Source organism: Hyla sarda, chromosome 4 (genome assembly GCF_029499605.1).
Source record: "Hyla sarda isolate aHylSar1 chromosome 4, aHylSar1.hap1, whole genome shotgun sequence".
Lineage (NCBI taxonomy): Eukaryota > Metazoa > Chordata > Amphibia > Anura > Hylidae > Hyla > Hyla sarda.
In genome coordinates this window covers 65058452-65079755 of record NC_079192.1, presented here as the reverse complement: position 1 = coordinate 65079755, position 21304 = coordinate 65058452, and the positions used below count along the sequence as shown (strand labels likewise).

The 21304-nt window shown below is 45.4% G+C and overlaps 1 protein-coding gene across 3 annotated transcripts in view; it reads right to left on the bottom strand.

Annotated features, from left to right (window-relative positions):
* Positions 1–17686: 17686 nt before the first annotated feature.
* The window catches only part of ZMIZ2 (zinc finger MIZ-type containing 2), an 88901-nt gene continuing 85283 nt past the window's right edge, over positions 17687–21304 (bottom strand). For all 3 annotated transcript variants that reach the window (XM_056571243.1, XM_056571245.1, XM_056571244.1), the window contains exons 18-19: positions 19238–19438; positions 17687–19133 (exon numbers count right to left, since the gene is read on the bottom strand). In XM_056571243.1, the coding sequence (XP_056427218.1) occupies positions 19026–19133; positions 19238–19438 (309 nt within the window). In that variant the 3' untranslated portion in view covers positions 17687–19025. The remainder of the gene's footprint in view (positions 19134–19237; positions 19439–21304) is intronic.

Sequence of the window (21304 nt, the reverse complement as noted above, 5' to 3'; positions counted from 1 at the left end):
AAGATGAAAGAAGTGATCTGATTGGTTGCTATGGGCAACTCAGCAACTTTACCTCTGGACAGGTTTTGATAAATATCCCCCAATATGTCTTGCAATTGCTTTTATCAGAACATTTTTATTAGTTCTTTTCATACTAAAAAATCCAAAATCCAAAAAAGTGGCCACTAGGGGGTCCCCCTGCCTCCTGGGACACATACCAGTCCTGCAGTGTCAGTGGTCATCGACATGTCATGGACACCATGAGTGACTGACAGGGCTGCAGGCAGGTCCAGAGCTGCTGTGCTTGCTCCCGGCCCTCTGTGAGTCAGAGCAGAGTGATGGAGGGGGAGGAGTCATCACAGTGAGGAGAAGAGAGGGACACGCCCCATGCCTCTGCATGGAAAGAAACCTCACTGAGCAATGATGGCATGTAAATAAAAGTAATTCTGAGAGAAATATAGGTCATAGTCACATAAAAATTAGATGTACATGATCAGGATGAGGTACTGAGCAACATATAACAGTTTGTTTTCTTTGGGGGGGGGGGGATCTGAGAGATACGCTTTAATCTCCCTTGAACACTCTTCTTGGAATGGTAGTTTCCTTGTTCGAACAGGCCTCCTCTGTTCCTTAGACCTGAGGAAAGCATTAGGTTCTATAACCTGGTAATAATTGTTTCCTGATTTGCAGCAATGGGGCTTTTGTCCATATTTTTTGTCATTGTTAAAAGCCTTATATGCATCGCCCTGTTGGAAATAACCATTTTAGTTGGAGGAAGGATACGTTTCGCTACCTTTAGATAATACTGATTCCCACTGTGTCTTCTCTTTATTAAGTTATTTATTCCCCATTATTCCGGTCAATTAGGGAGGACCTGATTGGTCTGGTCTGAAATCTGTAAAAATGAACATTTTGCCTAGTTTATTGTATGCATTTCATTCCCTTCCACTCATAGTACCAATCCCAGGTAGTAGGTGTAGAAAAAGGATCTCCTGCAGTTTGTTTGCGGCACGCCGGGTAGATGAGTGATATATGGGTCTCACCTCCAGAGTGGCTTGGGCATATGCCCAATTACCTGGCAGCTAGGATTGCTCAATTGGCTCAGGTACATACGGGCTGACGCACTCCTTTGTGGGTTGCTATTGAAGCCATGGCGGTCCCTACGTGCCCCTTTAATCTTCTTCAGTGGATTCCCTCTAGACGCAGACGCCCAATATTATGCCCAATTTTGTCATAATTCTAGCACTATGCGATGGCCTTCAGAACTGCTTCTTTTTGCTGTCATCATACACTCAGGAAGCCCCAAAATTTTGAAATCCAGACTTTCCTTGAGGCATGGTGTCCTTAGTGCTTTCCTTCTCATGGATGATTTCATTGATGGACTGGGTAGTAAATCCCCAACTCCTTTTCGTACCTTCAATGCCCCTCAAGGACTCAGAGTTGTTTGACTTCCAACAAATCTCACATTTTCTGACAACTTTTTTTTTTTTATAACTGTTTTATTTATTGTTTTCATCAGGTTAAATACAACTTTTAAGAAAACAAATGTAGATTATAATGGCATGTAAACGGTAAAATGATATTTAATGGTAAATATATGCTTTAAAGGGGTACTCCACTGCTCAGCGTTCGGAACAAACTGTTCCGAACGCTGGAGCTAGGGCTGGGCGGTATACCGGTTCATACCGAATACCGAAATTTTTGTGCTGCACGATATGAATTTTAACCCATACCGCAATACCAGCTTGGCCCCTCCCCCCTCGGGAATGAATGAATCAGCCCAGTGCTGCCCTGTCTCCACATCGAGGAACTAATCATGTGACCCGCGAGTGCTGCCCCCCAATTAATTATAAGCCCAGCGCTGTCCCCATCGAGGTAAATACTCACATGTCACCCGCAAGCGCTGCCCTCCTCGTCCTCCTGTTTGTTGCGGCCACCGGCGCTGACACCTATACCAGTGGTCTACAACCTGCGGACCTCCAGATGTTTCAAAACTACAACTCTCAGCATGCCCGGACAGCCAACAGCTGTCCGGGCATGCTGGGAGTTGTAGTTTTGCAACATCTGGAGGTCCGCAGGTTGAAGATCACTGCTTTATACTGTGTGGTATCCCTATGCCCGGGCTGCAAAAATAAACAAAATAAACTTTAACTCACCTTCCGTTGGTCTGGTACCGGCCTCACCTGCTTCTTGGGGACGGGAATGTCGGAGAGCAGTCAGCCTATCACCAGCCGCAGTGATGTTCCGCCTCGGCCGGTGATAGGCTGAGCCCACTGTCATGTAAGAAGCCGGCCAGAGTTCCTTACATGACAGTACGCTCAGCCCAGGGGCGTACCTAGAGCATTTGGCACCCGTGGCGGACCCTTTGTTTGGCACCCGTCCCCCCCCCCCCCCCTCCTTAATTACAACCCCTTCCTCCCCTCCCCCCAGGGGCGGACTTACAACACTCGGGGCCCCCGGACCAAAAAAAGGCAATGGCCCCTGCTAGGCTCTGCAGCTCGTCAATCTTCTGCCACGCCCCTATTCCACCCAAATCCCACACACAATAAATTAAAATTTATATATGTAAGAAACACTTTAACTAAGGTAAATTTCCATGACCAATAATACTGGTATACAAGGAGTAAATATATACCACCACACAATAACTGGATAATACTGTCATACTGTACAGAATAAAACCACTATACACAGACCAGTATACTATAAAGGATCTGTATAAGTGATTATTAGTGTTGAGCGGCATAGGCCATATTCGAATTCGCGAATATTCGCGAATATATGGACGAATATTCGTCATATATTCGCGAATATTCGCGTTTTATTTTCGCATATGCAAATATTCGCATATGCGAAAATTAACATATGCGAAAATTTGCATATACAAAAACCCATACAAGCAAAACTTCGCATATACGAAAATTCGCACACCAGTCTCACACAGTAGTATTAGAGCCTTCTTTACACTACACAAGCTGGAAGCAGAGAGGGATGATCACTGTTATGTGTACTGTGAAGAAAAAAAAAAAAAAGAAAAAAGAAAAACGAATATTCGTAATTACGAATATATAGTGCTATATTCGCGAATATTCACGAATTCGCGAATATGCGATATTCGCGAATAAAATTCGTATTGCGAATATTCGTGAGCAACACTAGTGATTATATACAGGACCATATGGCGGTAGATAACAGCTGTACACAGGATGTGTATACCATATAAGTGATTACAGTTACATTTTGGGACTCACAATTACGTCTTTTCTGATCAGCGGCATCCTCTTTCCTTTTCTTCTCCGTCCGGATAAGACAGCCATGTGGATCACTTAACATCAGTGCCCTCCCCTCCTCTACACAATCTTCCCATCTATAGGCCCACAAACTGTAATAATGCCCTCATTGGTGTCCTGCACAGTAAAAGGGCAGGTAGGTAGGTAGCCAGGTAAACCCCTCTTTCTCATAGGTATATGCAGAGCTACCCCCCTCTTTCCCATAGATATATGCAGAGTTACACTCCCCCCCCCTCTTTTCCATAGGTATATGCAGAGCTACAACCCCCATCTTTCCCATAGGTACCCTGTTTCCCCCGAAAATACACCCTACCCCAAAAATAAGCCCTAGCTGGATTATTGGGGGTGGGCTGCAATATACCCTACCCCCGAAAATAAGACCTAGGGCCAGGGGTACTCAACTGGCGGAACGCGGTCCAGATTCGGACCGCCAGTAATGCGGAACCTCCGCCTTCCCACCCCCTCCCCTCCCTCCCCCCCCTTTGGCTGGTCCCTTGGCAAGTTAAATGAGCTGGGGCAGGGGCGCTGTCGCTTTAAAACGTCCGCACGTATGCACGCGCAACGTCACGGGTCCCTGCCCCAGCTGTTACCGGTAAGCAGCAGAAGGGGATCCCGCCGCTGAGAGCTGCAGCTTCAGTTGCGGACGCTGTGAAGGTGGGGAAGTGCTGGTTTATTATGGCAGAGGGGTGTGGAGGACAACGGGGGAAGGGGAGGATGGGGGGCTGTAACAGTGTGGAGGATGGGGGGCTGCAGGAGTGTGGAGGATGGGGGGCTGTGGGAGGATGGGGGGCTGTAGAGCAGTGTGGAGGATGGCGGGCTGTAGCAGTGTGGAAGATGGGGGGGTGCGGCATCCTCAGCACTGCTACAGCCCCCCATCCTCCACACTCCCACAGTCCCCCATCCTCAACACTCCTGCAGCCCCCCATAAATAAATAAGCCCTAGTGTGTTTTTTGTGACTAAAATTAATATAAGACCCGGTCTTATTTTCGGAGATACACAGTATATGCAGGGTTACCCCCCCCTCTTTCCCATAGTTGTATGCAGAGCTACCCCCCCCCTCTTTCCCATAGTTATATGCAGAGCTACCCCCCCTCTTTCCCATATGTATATGCGGAGCTACACCCCCCCTTCCCCATAGGTATATGCAGAGCTACACCCCCCCTCTTCCCCATAGGTATATGCAGAGCTACACCCCCCCCCTCTTCCTCATATGTATATGCAGGGCTACACCCCCCCTCTCCCTCCCTTTCCCATAGGTATATGCAGAGCACCCCCCCTCCCTCCCTTTCCCATAGGTACATGCAAAGCACCCCCCCTCTCCCTCCCTTTCCCATAGGTATATGCAGAGCACCCCCCCTCTCCTTCCCTTTCCCATAGGTATATGCAGAGCACCCCCCCTTTCCTTCCCTTTCCCATAGGTATATGCAGAGCACCCCCCTCCCCTCTCCCTCCCTTTCCCATAGGTATATGCAGAGCACCCCCCCTCTCCCTCCCTTTCCCATAGGTATATGCAGAGCACCCCCCCCCTTCCCTGTAGGTATAGGCAGGGTTAAAAAGATAAAATAAAAGGATGCTCACCTGATATCTCACGCAGCGATCTCCTCAGCTGCAGGATCCGGTCTTCTCCCCTCCACAGTACAGGCGCCGGATGAGTGATGTCACCGGCGCCTGTACTGCGTGCTACGTGGGGGCGGAGGTCACGTCTCCTCTGTGTAGCTGCAGATGCGGCTCACACAGAGGGGACGCCTTCTCCTGTATGTGCGTGTATGGCGCATACAGGAGAATGTTGCGCTGTCTTCTGGGGATCTGGGAGGAGTGTCCCAGATCCGCAGTAGTTGTGGCGGCGGGTCAGTCCGCCCCTGGCACCCCCCTTGAGAGTGGCACCCGGGCCGCCCAATCCCCCATGCCCCCCCCCTCCCCCCCCCCCCCCCGGTACGCCACTGGCTCAGCCAATCCCGGCCGGGGCGGGACTTCGCTGCGGCCGGTGATAGGCTGACGGCTGTCCGACTTTCCCGTCCCCAGCGTAAGGCCGACGTCAGAACATGCATTAGTTTAATTTGTTTACCTTTTGCAGCCCGGACACCGCACAGTATAGAGTGTCAGCACCAGCGGCCGCAAAGAGGGCAGCGCTTGCGGGTGACATGTGAGTATTTACCCCGATGGGGGCAGCGCTGGGCTGATAATTAATTTGGGGGGGGGGGAGGGGAGGAGGAGGAAATACTGTTATATACGGTGGAACCGCCAAAAGTTACAAAAATAACCGCGATACAAACATTTCGTCATGCCGCCCAGCCCTAGCTGGAGCCTGCATCGGGACCTCGTGACATCATAGCCCCGCCCCATCAATGCAAGTCTGTGGGAGGGGGTGTGACATCCAACAACGCCACGTTGCAGACTGTCCAGGAGTTGGCGGATGCTTTAGTCCAGGTCTGGGAGGACATCCCTCAGGAGACCATCCTCCACCTCATCAGGAGCATGCTCGGGTGTTGTAGGGAGGTCATACGGGCACGTGGAGGCCACACACACTACTGAGCCTCATTGTGACTTGTTTTAAGGACATTACATAAAGTTGGATCAGCCTGTAGTGTGGTTTCCCACTTTGATTTTGAGTGTGACTCCATATCCAGACCTCCATGGGTTGGTAAATTTGATTTCCATTGATAATTTTTGTGTGATTTTGTTGTCACATTCAACTATGTAAAGACGAAAGTATTTCATATGATTAGTTCATTCATTCATATCTAGGATGTGTTATCTTCGTGTTCCCTTTATTATTTTGGAGCAGTGTATGATATATTTGTGCAGACTCCCTCAACATGCTGGAAGCCTGAGCTCTAGATGCTGATATAGATAGGGGCCTCTGCTGCTCCCACCTCCCCGTGGCATCTGTATTCCCTTCTGACTGTCCTGACCTATTTACTCAAGCTGCAAATCACTGCACATCCCTGCTCAGAAACCAGATGAAGCCAAGCTATTTTCAGATACACATCAATATCTCTCACTCTATAACCAGGGGGCTATTGGTAAAAAGATATATTTCCTATCACTGCAAACATGATATCATACAAAGTATGGACTGACGTAATGAAACCTAAGGAAAACATTAAAAAGTAATTACTAATACCTTTATTGTGGAGGAACACCTAAAAAAATCCTCTCTGGGGGACCAGAAAACTACTCCATATAGAGAATCACTTAAAGGGGTACTCTGCTGCCCTGCTTCCGGAGCTCCGCTCCACAGCGTCCGGAAGTTTATTGTTCCGAACACTGTGTGCGCGTTTCTGTGTTCAGGGCTGCCCCTCGTGACGTCACGCCTGCCCCCTCAACAAAAGTCTATGGGAAGGGGGCGTGACGGCCGTCACGTCCCCTTCCCATAGACTTTCGTTGAGTGGGCGGGCGTGGCGTCACGAGGGGGCGGGCGTGACGTCACGAGGGGCAGCCCAGAACACAGAAGCGCGCACACAGCGTTCGGAACAATAAACTTCCGGATGCTGTGGAGCGGAGCTCCGGAAGCAGGGCAGCGGAGTACCCCTTTAAAGGGCTACTCCAGGGGAAAACATTTTTTTTAAATTAACTGGTGCCAAAAAGTCAACTAGTTCTTTTCTATCTGACCACTCCCTCCGCGGGTATTTAAGAGCGATACCAGCCTAGGAAACGCTATCCTTGACAAAGGAAGGTGCATTCCTTCCGAAACTAAACTGTGCACCACTAGTGACGTCCCTATCCCTCACGCTCACCCTATACTCATGGTTAGTAAGCTGGTAGAGACGCCACCTTCCAGCTCTGTGTACCCGGATTTAAACATCTTATTTATTAAGTATCAGAGGCAAAGTGAACAGGCGCACCACACATCAATACAGATGGAGGTACAGAGAGTTTAATTTTCTTATACTAAGTATCAGCGAGGTGTGAAAGTGAAGATCTGTCCCACGGCCTCAGTTACACAGCTCATATTGGATATATGCTACTGGTGTAGCCATACAATATAGGAGAACTTAATATTTATATAAATGCAATTTATTAGTTGTATGTACTTATTACAGACATTCACAAGCCCTTCGCAGCGCTGGCGTAATTATCTATTTGTTTAAGTGTATATAGGTCTTTTGGGACCAATTTGGTGGTTTAATCGGGATCCACCAGAGGACATATAAGCTGCATCTGCAGTGGCTATTGGTTTTATTACATAGATTTGTAAATTACTTCCATTTCAAAATCTTAATCCTTCCAGTACTTATCAGCTGCTGTATACTACAGAGGAAGTTGTGTAGTTCTTTTCAGTCTGACCACAGTGCTCTCTGCTGCCACATCTGGCCATGTCAGGAACTGTCCAGAGCAGGAGAGGTTTCCTATGGGGATTTGCTCCTACTCTGGACAGTTCCTGACATGGACAGAGATGTCAGCAGAGAGCACTGTGGTCAGACTGGAAAGAACTACACAACTTCCTCTGGAGCATACAGCAGCTGATAAGTACTGGAAGTGTTAAGATTTTTGTGTAGAAGTAATTTACAAATCTGTTTAACTTTCTGGCACCAGTTGATTTGAAAAATAGTTCTCCATCAGAGTACCCCTTTAAAGAGATTTTTGTAAAAGCGTTCCCTGAACAGAATTCCAATGCAGATGTGACCATTTCCTCTCAATAAAGCGTCAATCAATATATTGCATACAAAAAATCTTGCATGTCTTAACATTTTTTGGGTGCATTTTATTTATAGCCAAAACGTATGTCAAGTACTTCTCAAAAATGTCTGGGTAGGGGTACAAATGTTAAAAATGCATAATTTCGCCATCTGCCTTGTTCTCCATTGTTTGTGATAGATTTCCCCCAATATCTGCAGGCAGTCACAGTGTTGCCTGAACAGATTTGTCAAACAATGGAGAGGGGATAAGATGCCTTATTGCGGGGGTCCCGCCGCTGGGGACCCCCGTGATCTTGCACGCAGCACCTTGTAAGAATCAGTCCCCAGAGCACGTTCGCTCCGGGTCTGATTACTGGCAATCACGGGGGCCGGGGCATTGTGACGTCACGGCCCCGCCCCATGTGACATCCCGCTCCGCCCCCTCAATGCAAGCCTATGGGAGGGGGCGTGACGCTGTCACGCCCCCTCCCATAGGCTTGCATTGAGGGGGCGGAGCGAGACGTCACAATGCTCTGGCCCCCGTGATCGCCAGTAATCAGACCCGGAGTGAACATGCTTCGGGGACTGATTCTAACGAGGTGCTGCGTGCAAGATCACGGGGGTCTCCAGCGGCGGGACCCCTGCGATAAGGCATCTTATCCCCTATCCTTTGGATAGGGGATAAGATGTCTTAGCGCCGGAGTACCCATTTAAGAGTTTGGACTGTGCCCAGTAGTTTCCATTTCCACAGTGACTTAGGGTGCTTTCACACCACGTTTTGTACTTACGGTTCCCGAATACGGCTGGGAGGAGGGGGGGCGTGGCTTAATCGCGGCGCCCACATTCAGCCGTATTCGGGAACCGTATTTAATGCATGTCTATGAGCCGACCGGAGTCAAACGCAGCCTCCGGTCGGCTGCGTTTTCGGCCGTATGCGGTTTCCCGACCGTAGGCAAAAATGCGGTTGACCACGTTTTTGCCTGCGGTCGGGAAACCGCATACGGCCTAAAACGCAGCCGACCGGAGGCTGCGGTTCACTCCAGTCGGCTCATAGACATGCATTAAATACAGTTCCCGAATACGGCTGAGTGCGGGCACCGCGATTAAGCCCCCCCCCCCTCCTCCCAGCCGTATACGGGAACCGTAAGTACAAAACGTTGTGTGAAAGCACCCTTACTTACATTGGGGGAGATTTATCAAACAGTTTAGACCAGTTTACACGGTCTATATTTGTCTCTCAGAAAGTCTCAGTCTATTTAGTTGAGACTTTTATGAGACTTTTGCTTTAGAGCCTTCTCCGCAGAAATAGTATAGTGGTCTACAATAGAGGATACAATGCAGTGGTCAGGAATTTATCAACTCAAAGTCTCATCAATGGAAAATACTCCAAAATGTCAGACCATGCCAGACCTGGCGGAAATCCAATCTAAATAGTGGGAAGCCTTTTATCAATTTTTTTGGGATGTACCATGCAACACAGTGCAGTTTATGTTTCAAATTACATTTTAGCTTGAATCTGAAGGGTAATCGTAATCTAATAATATATAGAATTCTAAAATAATATAGTTTAATCCCAATGGGGGAGATTTATCAAAACCTGTGCAGAGGAAGAGTGGTGCAGTTGCCCATAGCAACCAATCAGATTGCTTCTTTCATTTTCCACAGGCCTCTAAAGAGGCCTGTGGAAAATGAAAGAAGCGATCTGATTGGTTGCTATGGGCAACTGCACCACTCTTCCTCTGCACAGGTTTTGATAAATCTCCCCCAATGTCCCTAATTTTGTTTTAATTTTCTGGTCATTTTTATTATCCTTATAGATGTCCAATTTCACTTTTGCAGCTGATTCGAAGAAAGCATATGAATTTATCTCTCTGGAGAATTCTGAAAACACGTGTAGTGGAAGCATGGTGCAGTTTCCCATGGCAACCAATCTGATTCCTTCTTTAATTTTTTTAAATTGTGTTGAGACCTGCAAAAAATTGAAGGGTACGTTCACACGCGCGGATCCGCTGGTGAAGGCCCCGCTCTATGCTGGCTCTACATGTGCCTGCTCATAGCGGCAATACGCTGCTATCAGCAGACAGTGCAGCGATGTGCGCGGCCACTCTCCCTGCTCTTAGCTAGGCAGAGAGCTCCCGCGATGTGTGAGTATACTGCGTCTCGCACATCGCAGTGTGTCTGCTCGTAGCGGCAATACGCAGGCACATGTAAAGCCAGCATAGAGCGGGCCTTCACCAGCGGATTTGCTGCATAAAATACGCTGTAAATCCGCGCGTGGGAACGTACCCTAAGGCTATGTTCTCCCGACAGAATGTTCACATGGAGAATCTCTAAGCGCACGTTCCATACAGTGCGTGCACTGGGAGAATCTTTCGGCGCTTGGACTGCACAGGATTGCGCTGTCTCATAGACAGTTATGCATTCCGTGAGGCTTCCGCACAAAGAATGACCGCGTTCATTCTGTGCGGACACGGACAAAGGAATTTCCATTCAGCAAAGATCTGACGTAAATTCCACCGTGTGCACTGAGCAGTAGAGTCACATTGGATTAAACATGACTCTGCTGCAACGGAATTTCCGTCCCAATTTCCTAACCGGAATTTAATTTCCATTGCGTGAACCTAGCCTACGATTTGAACTTAGACTAACAAAGTTGAGGGCTAACTTAGAATGCTTTAAAAAAAAAAAATTATTATAAAAAATTATAAACATTAAAGAATAGATAGAGAAATGCTGGTTTGGAGAGGTTTATTGTACAAATATCAGAAGTACGACACCAAGTGTAACCAGCCGGCACCTCACAGAAGACATACGAGATGTTCGCTTTATAGTCTACTTTCTGTGTGATGGGAAGTCCTTTAAAATAATAGTGCGACTTTATAGATTTGTCTCGGGCTCTGCAACTTTTATGAGACTTTTTTGATCTATTTGTCTCAGGCTGTGAGACTTTTACGCAATTTTTCTGTAGAATAGACCATAATGTCCATTAGCAAAATTTACTATTTTCATCTATAGTATTGCAGCGAATAGACCATGATCGTAAATCTCCCCCATTGTCATTTTGCAGCATTCTTATGCTTACTACAAAGTGGGTGATCACTGCCTTATAGTCTAGGCCTGATCGCATTGAGTAGAGAGTTTTTGCAGTGGTCAGGAATTTATGGCACCTTTGCCGTTTTTTTTTTTTTTTTTTGGTACCCAAAATTTGTTGGGTACCGAAAAAATTAATAAAAAAAAGATGCAGTAGTGATGGAAAAAAACTTATTTAACGAAATATACTTTAAAAAAAAAAAAATTTAAATAAATTTTTAATAAAGTGTGTGTTTGACTTTTTTTTCTCTATTTTTTAAATTTTTTAGGTAATACTACTACTCCCAGCACTGTTCCATGATGGGAGTGGTAGTACCTGTACTAATAGACATATCGTCCCGGTTGTGATCGATGTCCATAATATAGCAGAGATGCGGAGCGGCTCTATACAGCGCTCACATCTCTGCACTATACTCCAGCCAGTGAAGTAAATAGAACATCACTCATTCATATTTTCCACCCAGAGTGGTGATTGGCCGGATGGTTGCAGCCAATCACAGCTATGCGGGGAATAGGAATGAGTGAGGTTCTATTCATATCACTGGTCGGAGTATAGTGCGGAGATGTGAGCGCTGTATAGAGCCGCTCTGCATCTCTGCTACAGACAGGACGATCGCATCGGTTGTCAGTAATGATACCCGCTGTGATCTGTTCTTACCTGCAGGTACTACTACTCCCAACATGGAGCATACTCCAATGTAGTACCTGCATTAATAGACAGATCGCAGCGAGTGTAACTTCTGACACCTGTTGCGATCTGTCTATGAATGCAGGTACTACAGCTCCCAGCATAGAGTAGAGTGTGCTCCATGTTGGGAGCTGTAGTACCTGCAGTTAAGGAAAGATCACAGTTGATGTCACTCCTGACACCCGCTGTGATCCTCCTGTATAATGTATAACATGCGGCCGGCCACTCTTCTATGGTCCCCTGCACTGACGTATATATACACATATTCCTATTTTCCACAGAGAGCTGTGATTGGCTGGAACCATCTGGCCAATCACAGCTCTGCGGGAAATATGAAGGATCGCAATGGGCGATCTGTCATTTAGTTTAGGTACTACTACTCCCATCATGGAACAGTGTGTTAAATGCTCGGAGTAGTAGTACTATCTAAAAAAAAAAAAAAAAAAAAAAAAAAAAAAGTGAAAAACACACACACACTACATTTTTATTATTGCCGGCTACATTTTTAGGTCCCTGCCCGCCCACATAAATTGATCCCTGTTTAAAAAAAAATTATAAAAATTTTGTAATAAAAAAGATACATTTCGTTAGATACAATTTTTTCCTTCACTACTGTATCTTTTTTATTTTTTATTTTTTTTTGTTAATGGTTCCCTGCGAAATTTTATTAAAAAGGTATCTCCATCACTTTTTTGGATCGCTTAAGTCCAAAAAAGAATAAAAATCGCCTGCAAAAACGCCAAAGTTAAAACCCACATATCGTTTTTCTTGGCGTTTCTTTCACTCTCATAGACTTATATGGGGGAAAAACACCATGAATTTGACAAAAAAATCGCCAGTGGCTCAACATGCTGCGATTTTGGAAAACCGCCATGGAGCTGAAAACCGCCAAAAAAAAGTGAAAAAAACACCAAAAGGATTTTTAAAAAACCCACCAAAGTGAAAAATGCCAAGTGGAATAAGAATTTTTGCGATTTCTTTTTGATTTACAGCTAACATCTGGCCGCAGCATTTTTCGGCAAAAAAAAAACGCCATGCGGCAGAATTTAAGAAAAAAAAGTAGAAACTTAGCCTAAGGTGGGTAAATTCACATTTTTGAAATTGCACCAAATTTATAGCCCGACTTGCGCCTTTTTTTTTTGTAAATTTGGTGCAGTGAGTTAAAAAGCCACCATGAAAAACAGGAGTAAAAAAAAAAAAAAAAAAAAAAAAAAAACATACCACAGCCATTATTCGTAAATACTGTGTATGGTGGAACAGCATCAGCACTTAGATCAGTGTTTCACAACCAAAGTTCCTCCAGCTGTTGCAAAACTACCCCAGCATGCTTGAGAGTTGTAGTTCTGCAATAGCTGGAGGCCCCCTGGTTGGGAAACACTGCCTTAGGTAAATTAAATGCGGGAGGATAGCCGGCCATACACACAACTCTTCAGCTGATCTTATGTAATGGCGTTAAGCTTTATAGCAATTAGTCAGAGCCTCCGGTTAAACTTAGCACATTCAATGGTGCCCACTACATTCTCCATCATTTACTGCACAAAACCATCCTAAGACCGGCAGCAGCAGAAGTGTTGGCAGTAAGTGGATTCCGTTTTTATCCCTGACAGATTTATGTAAACAAAGACAAAAAAAAAAAAACTCTGCCGCAGCCTTGGCCCTATATGGACTTGGATGCACCATGAAGGCCTCTGTCATCTACGAGTCTATTTGTATTAATGAACAAGCCGAAAATCCCCAGTGCAGCAGAGTCCCTGCACCAAGCAGACAGTCCTCATTATAATGTTTTATTATTTTATCGCTCAAATTCTTAAACAATCTTCATAAAAAATGTCCTACCCTTTTCCTGCTATAGAGTCTATGTAAGTCCTAGCCAGGAGCAATGTGCTGTCAGATCTATAATGATAATAATAATTCATTATTAATCAGTCTGTCTCTGCTCTCCTATTAGAAAATATACAATACTAGCAGGGAGAAGGAAGTTGCACATGTACAGGGTGGGCCATTTATATGGATACACCTTAATAAAATGGGAATGGTTGGTGATATTAACTTCCTGTTTGTGGCACATTAGTATATGTGAGGGGGGAAACTTTTCAAGATGGGTGGTGACCATTTTGAAGTCGGCCATTTTGAATCCAACTTCTATTTTTTCAATAGGAAGAGGGTCATGTGACACATCAAACTTATTGAGAATTTCACAAGAAAAACAATGATGTGCTTGGTTTTAACGTAACTTTATTCTTTCATGAGTTATTTACAAGTTTCTCTTTGTTTACAGCCATTGACATGTCATCAAGGTTAACATGTGAGGGGCGGATAGAAATTGTGTTGATGTCTGGTGAACGCGGTAACTGGGTCAGGGCAGCAGATTTCAATGCAAGACACCCATACGAGACAACCCATCCCCCATGCTACTGTTAGCAAACTGCTTGCTAAGTTTTGTGAAACTGGTTCAGTGTTGGATTTGCCAAAATGTGGACGCATGAAATCTGTCACTAATGAAGAAACATCAGTGGCTGTCCTAGCTTCATTCAGCAAGAGCCCACCGCGTAACACTCGCCGCATGACTATGAAGAGTGGCATTAGTCCAACATCCCTTCGGCGGATATTAGCTACTCACAAAATGGCACCCTTACAAACTCCAGCATCTCAACGAGGATGACCCAGATCGTCACACTGAATTTGCAGAATGGGCAAAACAAAAATTAGAACAGGAACCTCAGTTTACGCAGAAGATTTTGTTCATGGTGAAGTTAACAAACAAAACCACCGCTATTGGTCTGACACTAACCCACATTGGATAGATCCCTCCAAGAACACAAAAATTGATGGTATGGTGTGGTATATGGGGTACAAAGATAGTGGGGCCATTTTTCATCAATGGAAACCTCAAGGCCACTGGATATGTGAAATTACTACATGATGATGTGTTTCCCTCTTTATGCACTGAAGCTGGCACGTTCCCTGAGTTTTTCCAGCAAGATGGTGCACCACCCCATTATGGGTGTCAGGTCCAAGCATTCCTAGATGAACAGTTTCCTGGAAAGTGGATTGGTCATTGTGGGCCAGTTGAATGGCCCCCAAGGTCTCCCGATCTGACCCCCTTAGACTTTTATCTTTGGGGTCATCTGAAGGCAATTGTCTATGCTGTGAAGATACGAGATGTGCAGCACCTGAAACTACGGATACTGGAAGCCTGTGCTATCAGTGTGTGAAGAGTGGGAGAAGATGGTTGCATTGACAATCCAACACAATGGGCAGCACATTGAAAACATTTTATAAGTGGTCAGAAACTTGTAAATAACTCATGAAAGAATAAAGTTATGTTAAAACCAAGCACATCGTTTTTCTTGTGAAATTCCCAATAAGTTTGATGTGTCACACGACCTTCTTCCTATTGAAAAAACAAAAGTTGGATTCAAAATTGCCACCATAGTCGCCACCCATCTTAAAGTTTCAACCCTCACATATACTAATGTGCCACATCACCAACCATTCCCATTTTATTAAGGTGTATCCATATAAATGGCCCACCCCGTAGTTTTGAACCTTGTGCATCAAAGTCTGCAGGGAGAGCAGATCACACAGGTTGCATATCAGTGTAAAGGGAGATTAGTATACCCTAAAAATATACTGCAGCTCCCCTGGGGGGGGATTCATACTTGTCACATTCACCATCTGTCAGCCCAAGGGATTCCTTAGTGGCTATAGGAGAAGAAACCAGCATTGGGGGGGGGGGGGGGGGGGGGGGGGGGATGGGGAGTTAGAACAGCCCTAGAGAAGGTAGCAGCCCCCTGCAGTCAAGACAATGAGGACTGCATCCTGAAACTTTGTGGTTACCTGGAATTAAAAGTAGGGATGTCCCAATACAGATACTAGTAATTTCCCTGGTATCGGGGACTCGTTCAATGCCCCGATACCAAATCCGATACCTGCTGCCGCTCCGCTGCCCCTTTCTCCTGTCCGCATAATGGCGTTCCATGGAGGAGCATGTGACACACAGGTCACTTCACCTCCTCCACTGCGCCCAGCGTAACGCTACGGAGGAAGCGGAGTGACGTGTATGTCACATGCTCCTCCATAGAACGCCATTATGCAGACGGGAGGACAGGGCAGCAGCAGCCGCAATAGGACAGCCGCAGGTTAGCTGTCTACAAGGGTGGGGGCTGCGGTCTACAGGGGGGCTGCTACTAATGTCTGCAAGGGGATACTACCTACTATTAAAGACAATCTTACAGCAGAGTCACCTGCACTAACTTGAATTTATATGTAGGTAGGGCAGGTGACCTGGTTTCTACCGCTACTCACCATGTGGTCATCGGTCTCGCCCATAAAGCAAATTTTTTGTTCTGCCCAATGGAGAAGAGAGAAATCTTGGCTCATATTACAGCAGCCGCCTCCATTGTGCACAACAAGGACCCATATAATCAACACAATAAGCAGCGCCAGAGACCTTGTAACCCTGGTGTCAGATTCCCTTTAAAATAAAAGTACTCGTACTTGGTATCGGCGAGTACTAGAATTAAAGTATCGGTACATCCCTAATTAAAAGTTTTACTTAGCCTGATAACCCCTTTAATTAATGTGCCCAGGCTGAGTATTTTCAGATATACAAAAAAATAATAATAATTTAAAAAAAGCCTCTACTTACCTTTCTCGATCCTCCTGCAGCCTCCGGTATTAGCACCCAGTCTCTGCCACACTTCACTTGCTGGAGCTACAGACAGTACATCACATCACCACTAAGCCAATCATTGGCAGCAGCACTGTTCTGCCTCAGTCAGTGATTGGCCAGCCAGTGATGTGCCATCTGTGGCTCTGGAAAGTGAAGTGCTGCGAAGACCAGGCGCCGATACCAGGGGAATTATGGGAGGTAAATAGAGGCTTTTTATTTTTTTAGTTATTTGAAAACTCAGTCTGGACACATTTGAAAAGTAGTAGTCAGCCATAATGCTTAGTTAAAGGGGTACTACGGCCCTAAGACATCTTATCCCCTATCCAAAGGATAGGGGATAAGATGTCTGACCGCAGGGGTCCCCCACAATCTTTCATTCGGCACCCACCTCTTTGAGCTGCACACCGCGCAGCTCTAAGAGGTGGGTGCCGAATGCAAGATTGCGGGGGTCCCCACCGGCAGGACCCCCGCGGTCAGACATCTTATCCCCTATCCTTTGGATAGGGGATATGATGTCTTAGGGCCAGAGTACCCCTTTAAGCCCTACTGTCCAAACGCCCATCCACAGGTATTGAAAAGACCCAGTATGTGCCAAGAGAACATTCCCCGCACCATCACACCGCCTCCACCAGCCTGAACTGTTGACACCTGACAGAGGGTTCAGCGATTCATGATGCTTGAGCCAAATTTGGACCTTCTTATGAGATTTTGGGATACAATTTTTGAGCTTATTGGAGTATAGTCTGTTTCCCCCTTAGACACCAATGGCACTGGAACTGGTCATTTGCCATTATAGCCAATCTATGAGGAGTGATGTGTTGTGCCCTCTGAACCATTAGTTTGGCCACCACCATTGTTGTATTCACCACCAATTTCCTTGACTGTTTATTAAATTAATTAGTGTCCTCTGACCCTTTCATCCATGAGCTCTTTACGTCCACAAGAGCCTCTTTGGCTTGGATGTGGCCATTCATTGTCCATAACTTATAGATAATTCACACACCAACCACACAAGACCACTATTTTAATATATAGAGATATATATATTTTTTTTTATTTATGCAAAACGCACATTTTTCCAGCACATAGCACAAACCCTAGATATTTAAATAAAACCCCGACATTTAACCACACTCACCAGCATGATATATCCCCGGCCTGTCTGCCTGTGTCTGGAAAGAATTCATCATATTTTTTGGCTTTGCAATAAATCTGTACTTCAGTCGCTGAGGAGCAAGGCTGCGGACTTTATTTAAAACCGCTGGTCCCTTTTTTTTTTTGCTTTAATGCTGCCGGCCCTCGCTCGCACTCCTTCATGGCTTATTTAAAAGACAATTTGCAAGATTTTTATTTATTTATTTTTTTTAAATTCAGAAATAAACTAAAACAATAAATAAAAACATAACTATGGCTGATCGGGTGTGGGTCTCTGCAGCATTGTAGATGGTCGATGCAAATCACCGCCCATTGGTCTGCAGTGCACTCGTGCCCCGTTGGGCAAGAAGGGCGGGCAGCAGTTTCCTCCGCTACGTCAGGTTGCATGAACAATCCATCCCTTCAGATCCTGAGAAGGCCGATAATCCACTGAGATCTAAAGTCAATCACACGCAAGGAAGTGCATAAAGTCACCCAAGCGACTATGCCCCCCCCCCCAGCTGTGCAGGCAACAGGTAAACTATAGAAGTTTATGCAACGTGCTGCAACCTTCTCTCGGTCTTGTGATATTAATCACACAAAACATATATATAAATATATATTTATATACTGTACACAGATTTCCGCTCTGCTGCAGAGCGAATAATGCAGATGTGGCAAGGCTGCAGGCCCTTGTTTTATTGCATGTACAGTGGGTGGTACTGCCCGGGCTATCAAAGCTTTAATATTGGAAATAACATACAACGACAAGGACACATTACTACAGGGGTAACTTCCTGTATAATTATATAGATTATATGTAGCAAAGTCACCTCAGACTACGGCTGAGATTGTAGGAAATATAATGAAGTGTGACACCAGGATCTTAGTGTCCATTATAACCAAACCACCCTCCCACCCCACAAAAGGAATGAGTTATGACTAATGGACCAGCAATATTATACATGTATATACACACACACAACGTATGTATTTGTACATTACAAAAAAAATAAAAGTGTGTATACTTGTACACACACCTGCGTTGTGCTCTTAGCTTCTGTCTCCCGCGCATTGGGGTCCACATCAAATAAAATGGGCTACCGGCCCTGCGGCAAAAACTCTTGTTTTACTTCTCAGGCTGGTGCTTGGTGGCAAATTAAAAAAAGGAAATCTGGGCATATACACAAGTCAGCGGACAAAGCCGACATGGATGTGGCACCGGCATTAGGAACAAGAGGAACATTGCTGGTTTCTTTGAAATGGAAATCTGCAGATACATCTTTTTAACACAGTCAATGATTTCTATTCACAGAGTAACAAATGGTTTTCTGCAGAGAGTCTCTGTAAAGCTTCCGGAGCAGCGCTGCAGGTTTAACAATAGTGCAATGATCTGAAGAGTCTGTATTCATCTGTGATGGTGAATTGTCTGTATCCAGATCAAGTCCTGTGCTCAGCACTACCCCCAGCATCGGTGTTGTTTAAAACTTGGGCATGGAAAAAAAAAAAAAATTGAATAAAAACCATTGACAATAAAATCTTGAATCAGTTAGTTATTCTCGAACAAGGACAGAAGATCATCATTTCCGCTGCTTGGAAGGTCCGGGGGGCCAAGGTATGAGAGCAACTCATCTGGATTAGTCAGTTCAGGGAGAAGCTGGAAAGTAGAGATGATAGGAATATGTTAGAATACAGGTAAAGCAATGATAAGAAAAAAAAAAAAACGTGTGAAAAAAATAAAATAAATAATAGTAATCTTACATCAAGAGAGGGTTCTGTCACATCGCCTGCTGAGAGCCCCACTGAAGGGTTAAACGCCAGATCGCTCCCAGGCTGAGCCATGGCTTGCCGCTGCTGATTCCGATGGTGAAGCTGCTGCTGCGGTGATTGATTGTTGAGGCTGGAGGTATGAAGGGACTGGGAGGGATTGTGTGAGGCTTCTATCCGCCCTGAAGGAGGTACCTAGAAAATAGAATCAATACTCAGTAATATAGGGCTTTATAATCGGGATACAATATAATGTAAATATCTCATTAGGTAAAAACGCCAAAAGGAACTGCTTTGGTTTTCATTTATCATGATCTTCAGTAAATGTGTACAAGAAAAACTTTTGCCAAGTTGTAGAGACAAAAGATCTTGACCAATCACTAGAAGGAGCCAGGAGCAGTGAGCGCTAAGGTCATTCTCTCCTGGTTCTAAACTACATGACCAAGACGGTCTCCTAAAACCCTCATAGTCCCATAGCTTAGCCACACGCTTGACAAATCAACATTTTCAACAGGTCTCTAAAATATATAAAATTATATTATACATAAATATATATTATAATATATCAGTGATGGCGAACCTTTTTGAGCCTGAGTGCCCAAACCGTAATGCACGCCAACTTTTTTCCCCTCAAAGTGCCGTCAAATAGAAATCATCCCCAGTCTGTGATCCCCCCCCCCCCTATCCCCAGCCCGTGCAGTGTGTCCCCCTTCACACATAGAAATCATTAGGCAGGGGAGATGAGAAGCAGTGTACGTCCTCTCTCCCCTGCTCTTCCTTCAGCGTCCTCCGGGAGGGGGAGATGAGGGGGCGTGGCTTCTTTCTCCCATGCAGACCTGCGTCCCCGGCTCTGCCTTTGCTCCCCCAGCTCTAGCTTCGGAAACCTTCAGAGAGCTGGGGGGGGGGGGAGGAGTGGTCGCAAGTCTGTACGGGTCTAATGTCGAACTATTGCTGCGTGCCCAGAGAGGGGGCTCGGCGTACCACACGTGCCATAGGTTCTCCATCACTGTAATATATATTTCACACACATTAAGAACTCTCCACAGATGTTAAATGGGATTTAGATCTGGACTCATTGCTGCCACTTCAGAACTCTACAGCTCTTTGTTACCATCCATTTCTGAGTGCTTTTTGACGTATGTTTGGGGTCATTGTCCTGCTGGAAGACCCAAGATCTCAGACGCAAACACAGCTTTCTGACACTGGGCTGTACAGTGTGACCCAAAATCCTTTGGTAATCCTCAGATTTCATGATGCCTTGTACACATTCAAGACACCCAGTGCCAGAGGCAGCAAATCATCATTGAACCTCCACCATATTTCATTGTAGGTACTGTGTTCTTTTCTTTGTAGGCCTCATTCCATTTTTGGTAAACAGTAGAATGATGTGCTTTACCAAAAAGCTCTATCTTGGTCTCATCTGTCCACAAGACATTTTCCCAGAAGGATTTTGGATTACTCAAGTTCATTTTGGCAAATTGTAGTCTTGCTTTTTTATGTCTCTGTGTCAGCAGTGGGGTCCTCCTGGGTCTCCTGCCATAGCGTTTAATTTCATTTAAATGTCAACGGATATTTAGCGCTGACACTGATGCTCCCTGAGCCCGCAGGACAGCTTGAATTTCTTTGGAACTTGTTTGGGGCTGCTTATCCACCATCAGGACTATCCTGCATTGACACCTTTCATCAATTTTTCTCTTCCGTCCACGCCCAGGGAGATTAGCTACAGTGCCATGGGTTGTAAACTTCTTGATAATGTTGCGCACTGTGGACAAAGGCAAATCTAGATCTCTGGAGATGGACTTGTAACCTTGAGATTGTTGATATTGTTCCACAATTTTGGTTCTCAAGTCCTCAGACAGTTCTCTTCTCCTCTTTCTGTTGTCCATCCTTAGTGTGGCGCACACACAGACACACAATGCAAAGACTAAGTGAACTTCTCTCATTTTTATCTGCTTTCAGGTGTGATTTTTATATTGCCCACACCTGTTACTTGCCCCAGGTGAGTTTAAAGGAGCATCACATGCTTGAAACAATCTTATTTTTCCACAATTTTGAAAGGGT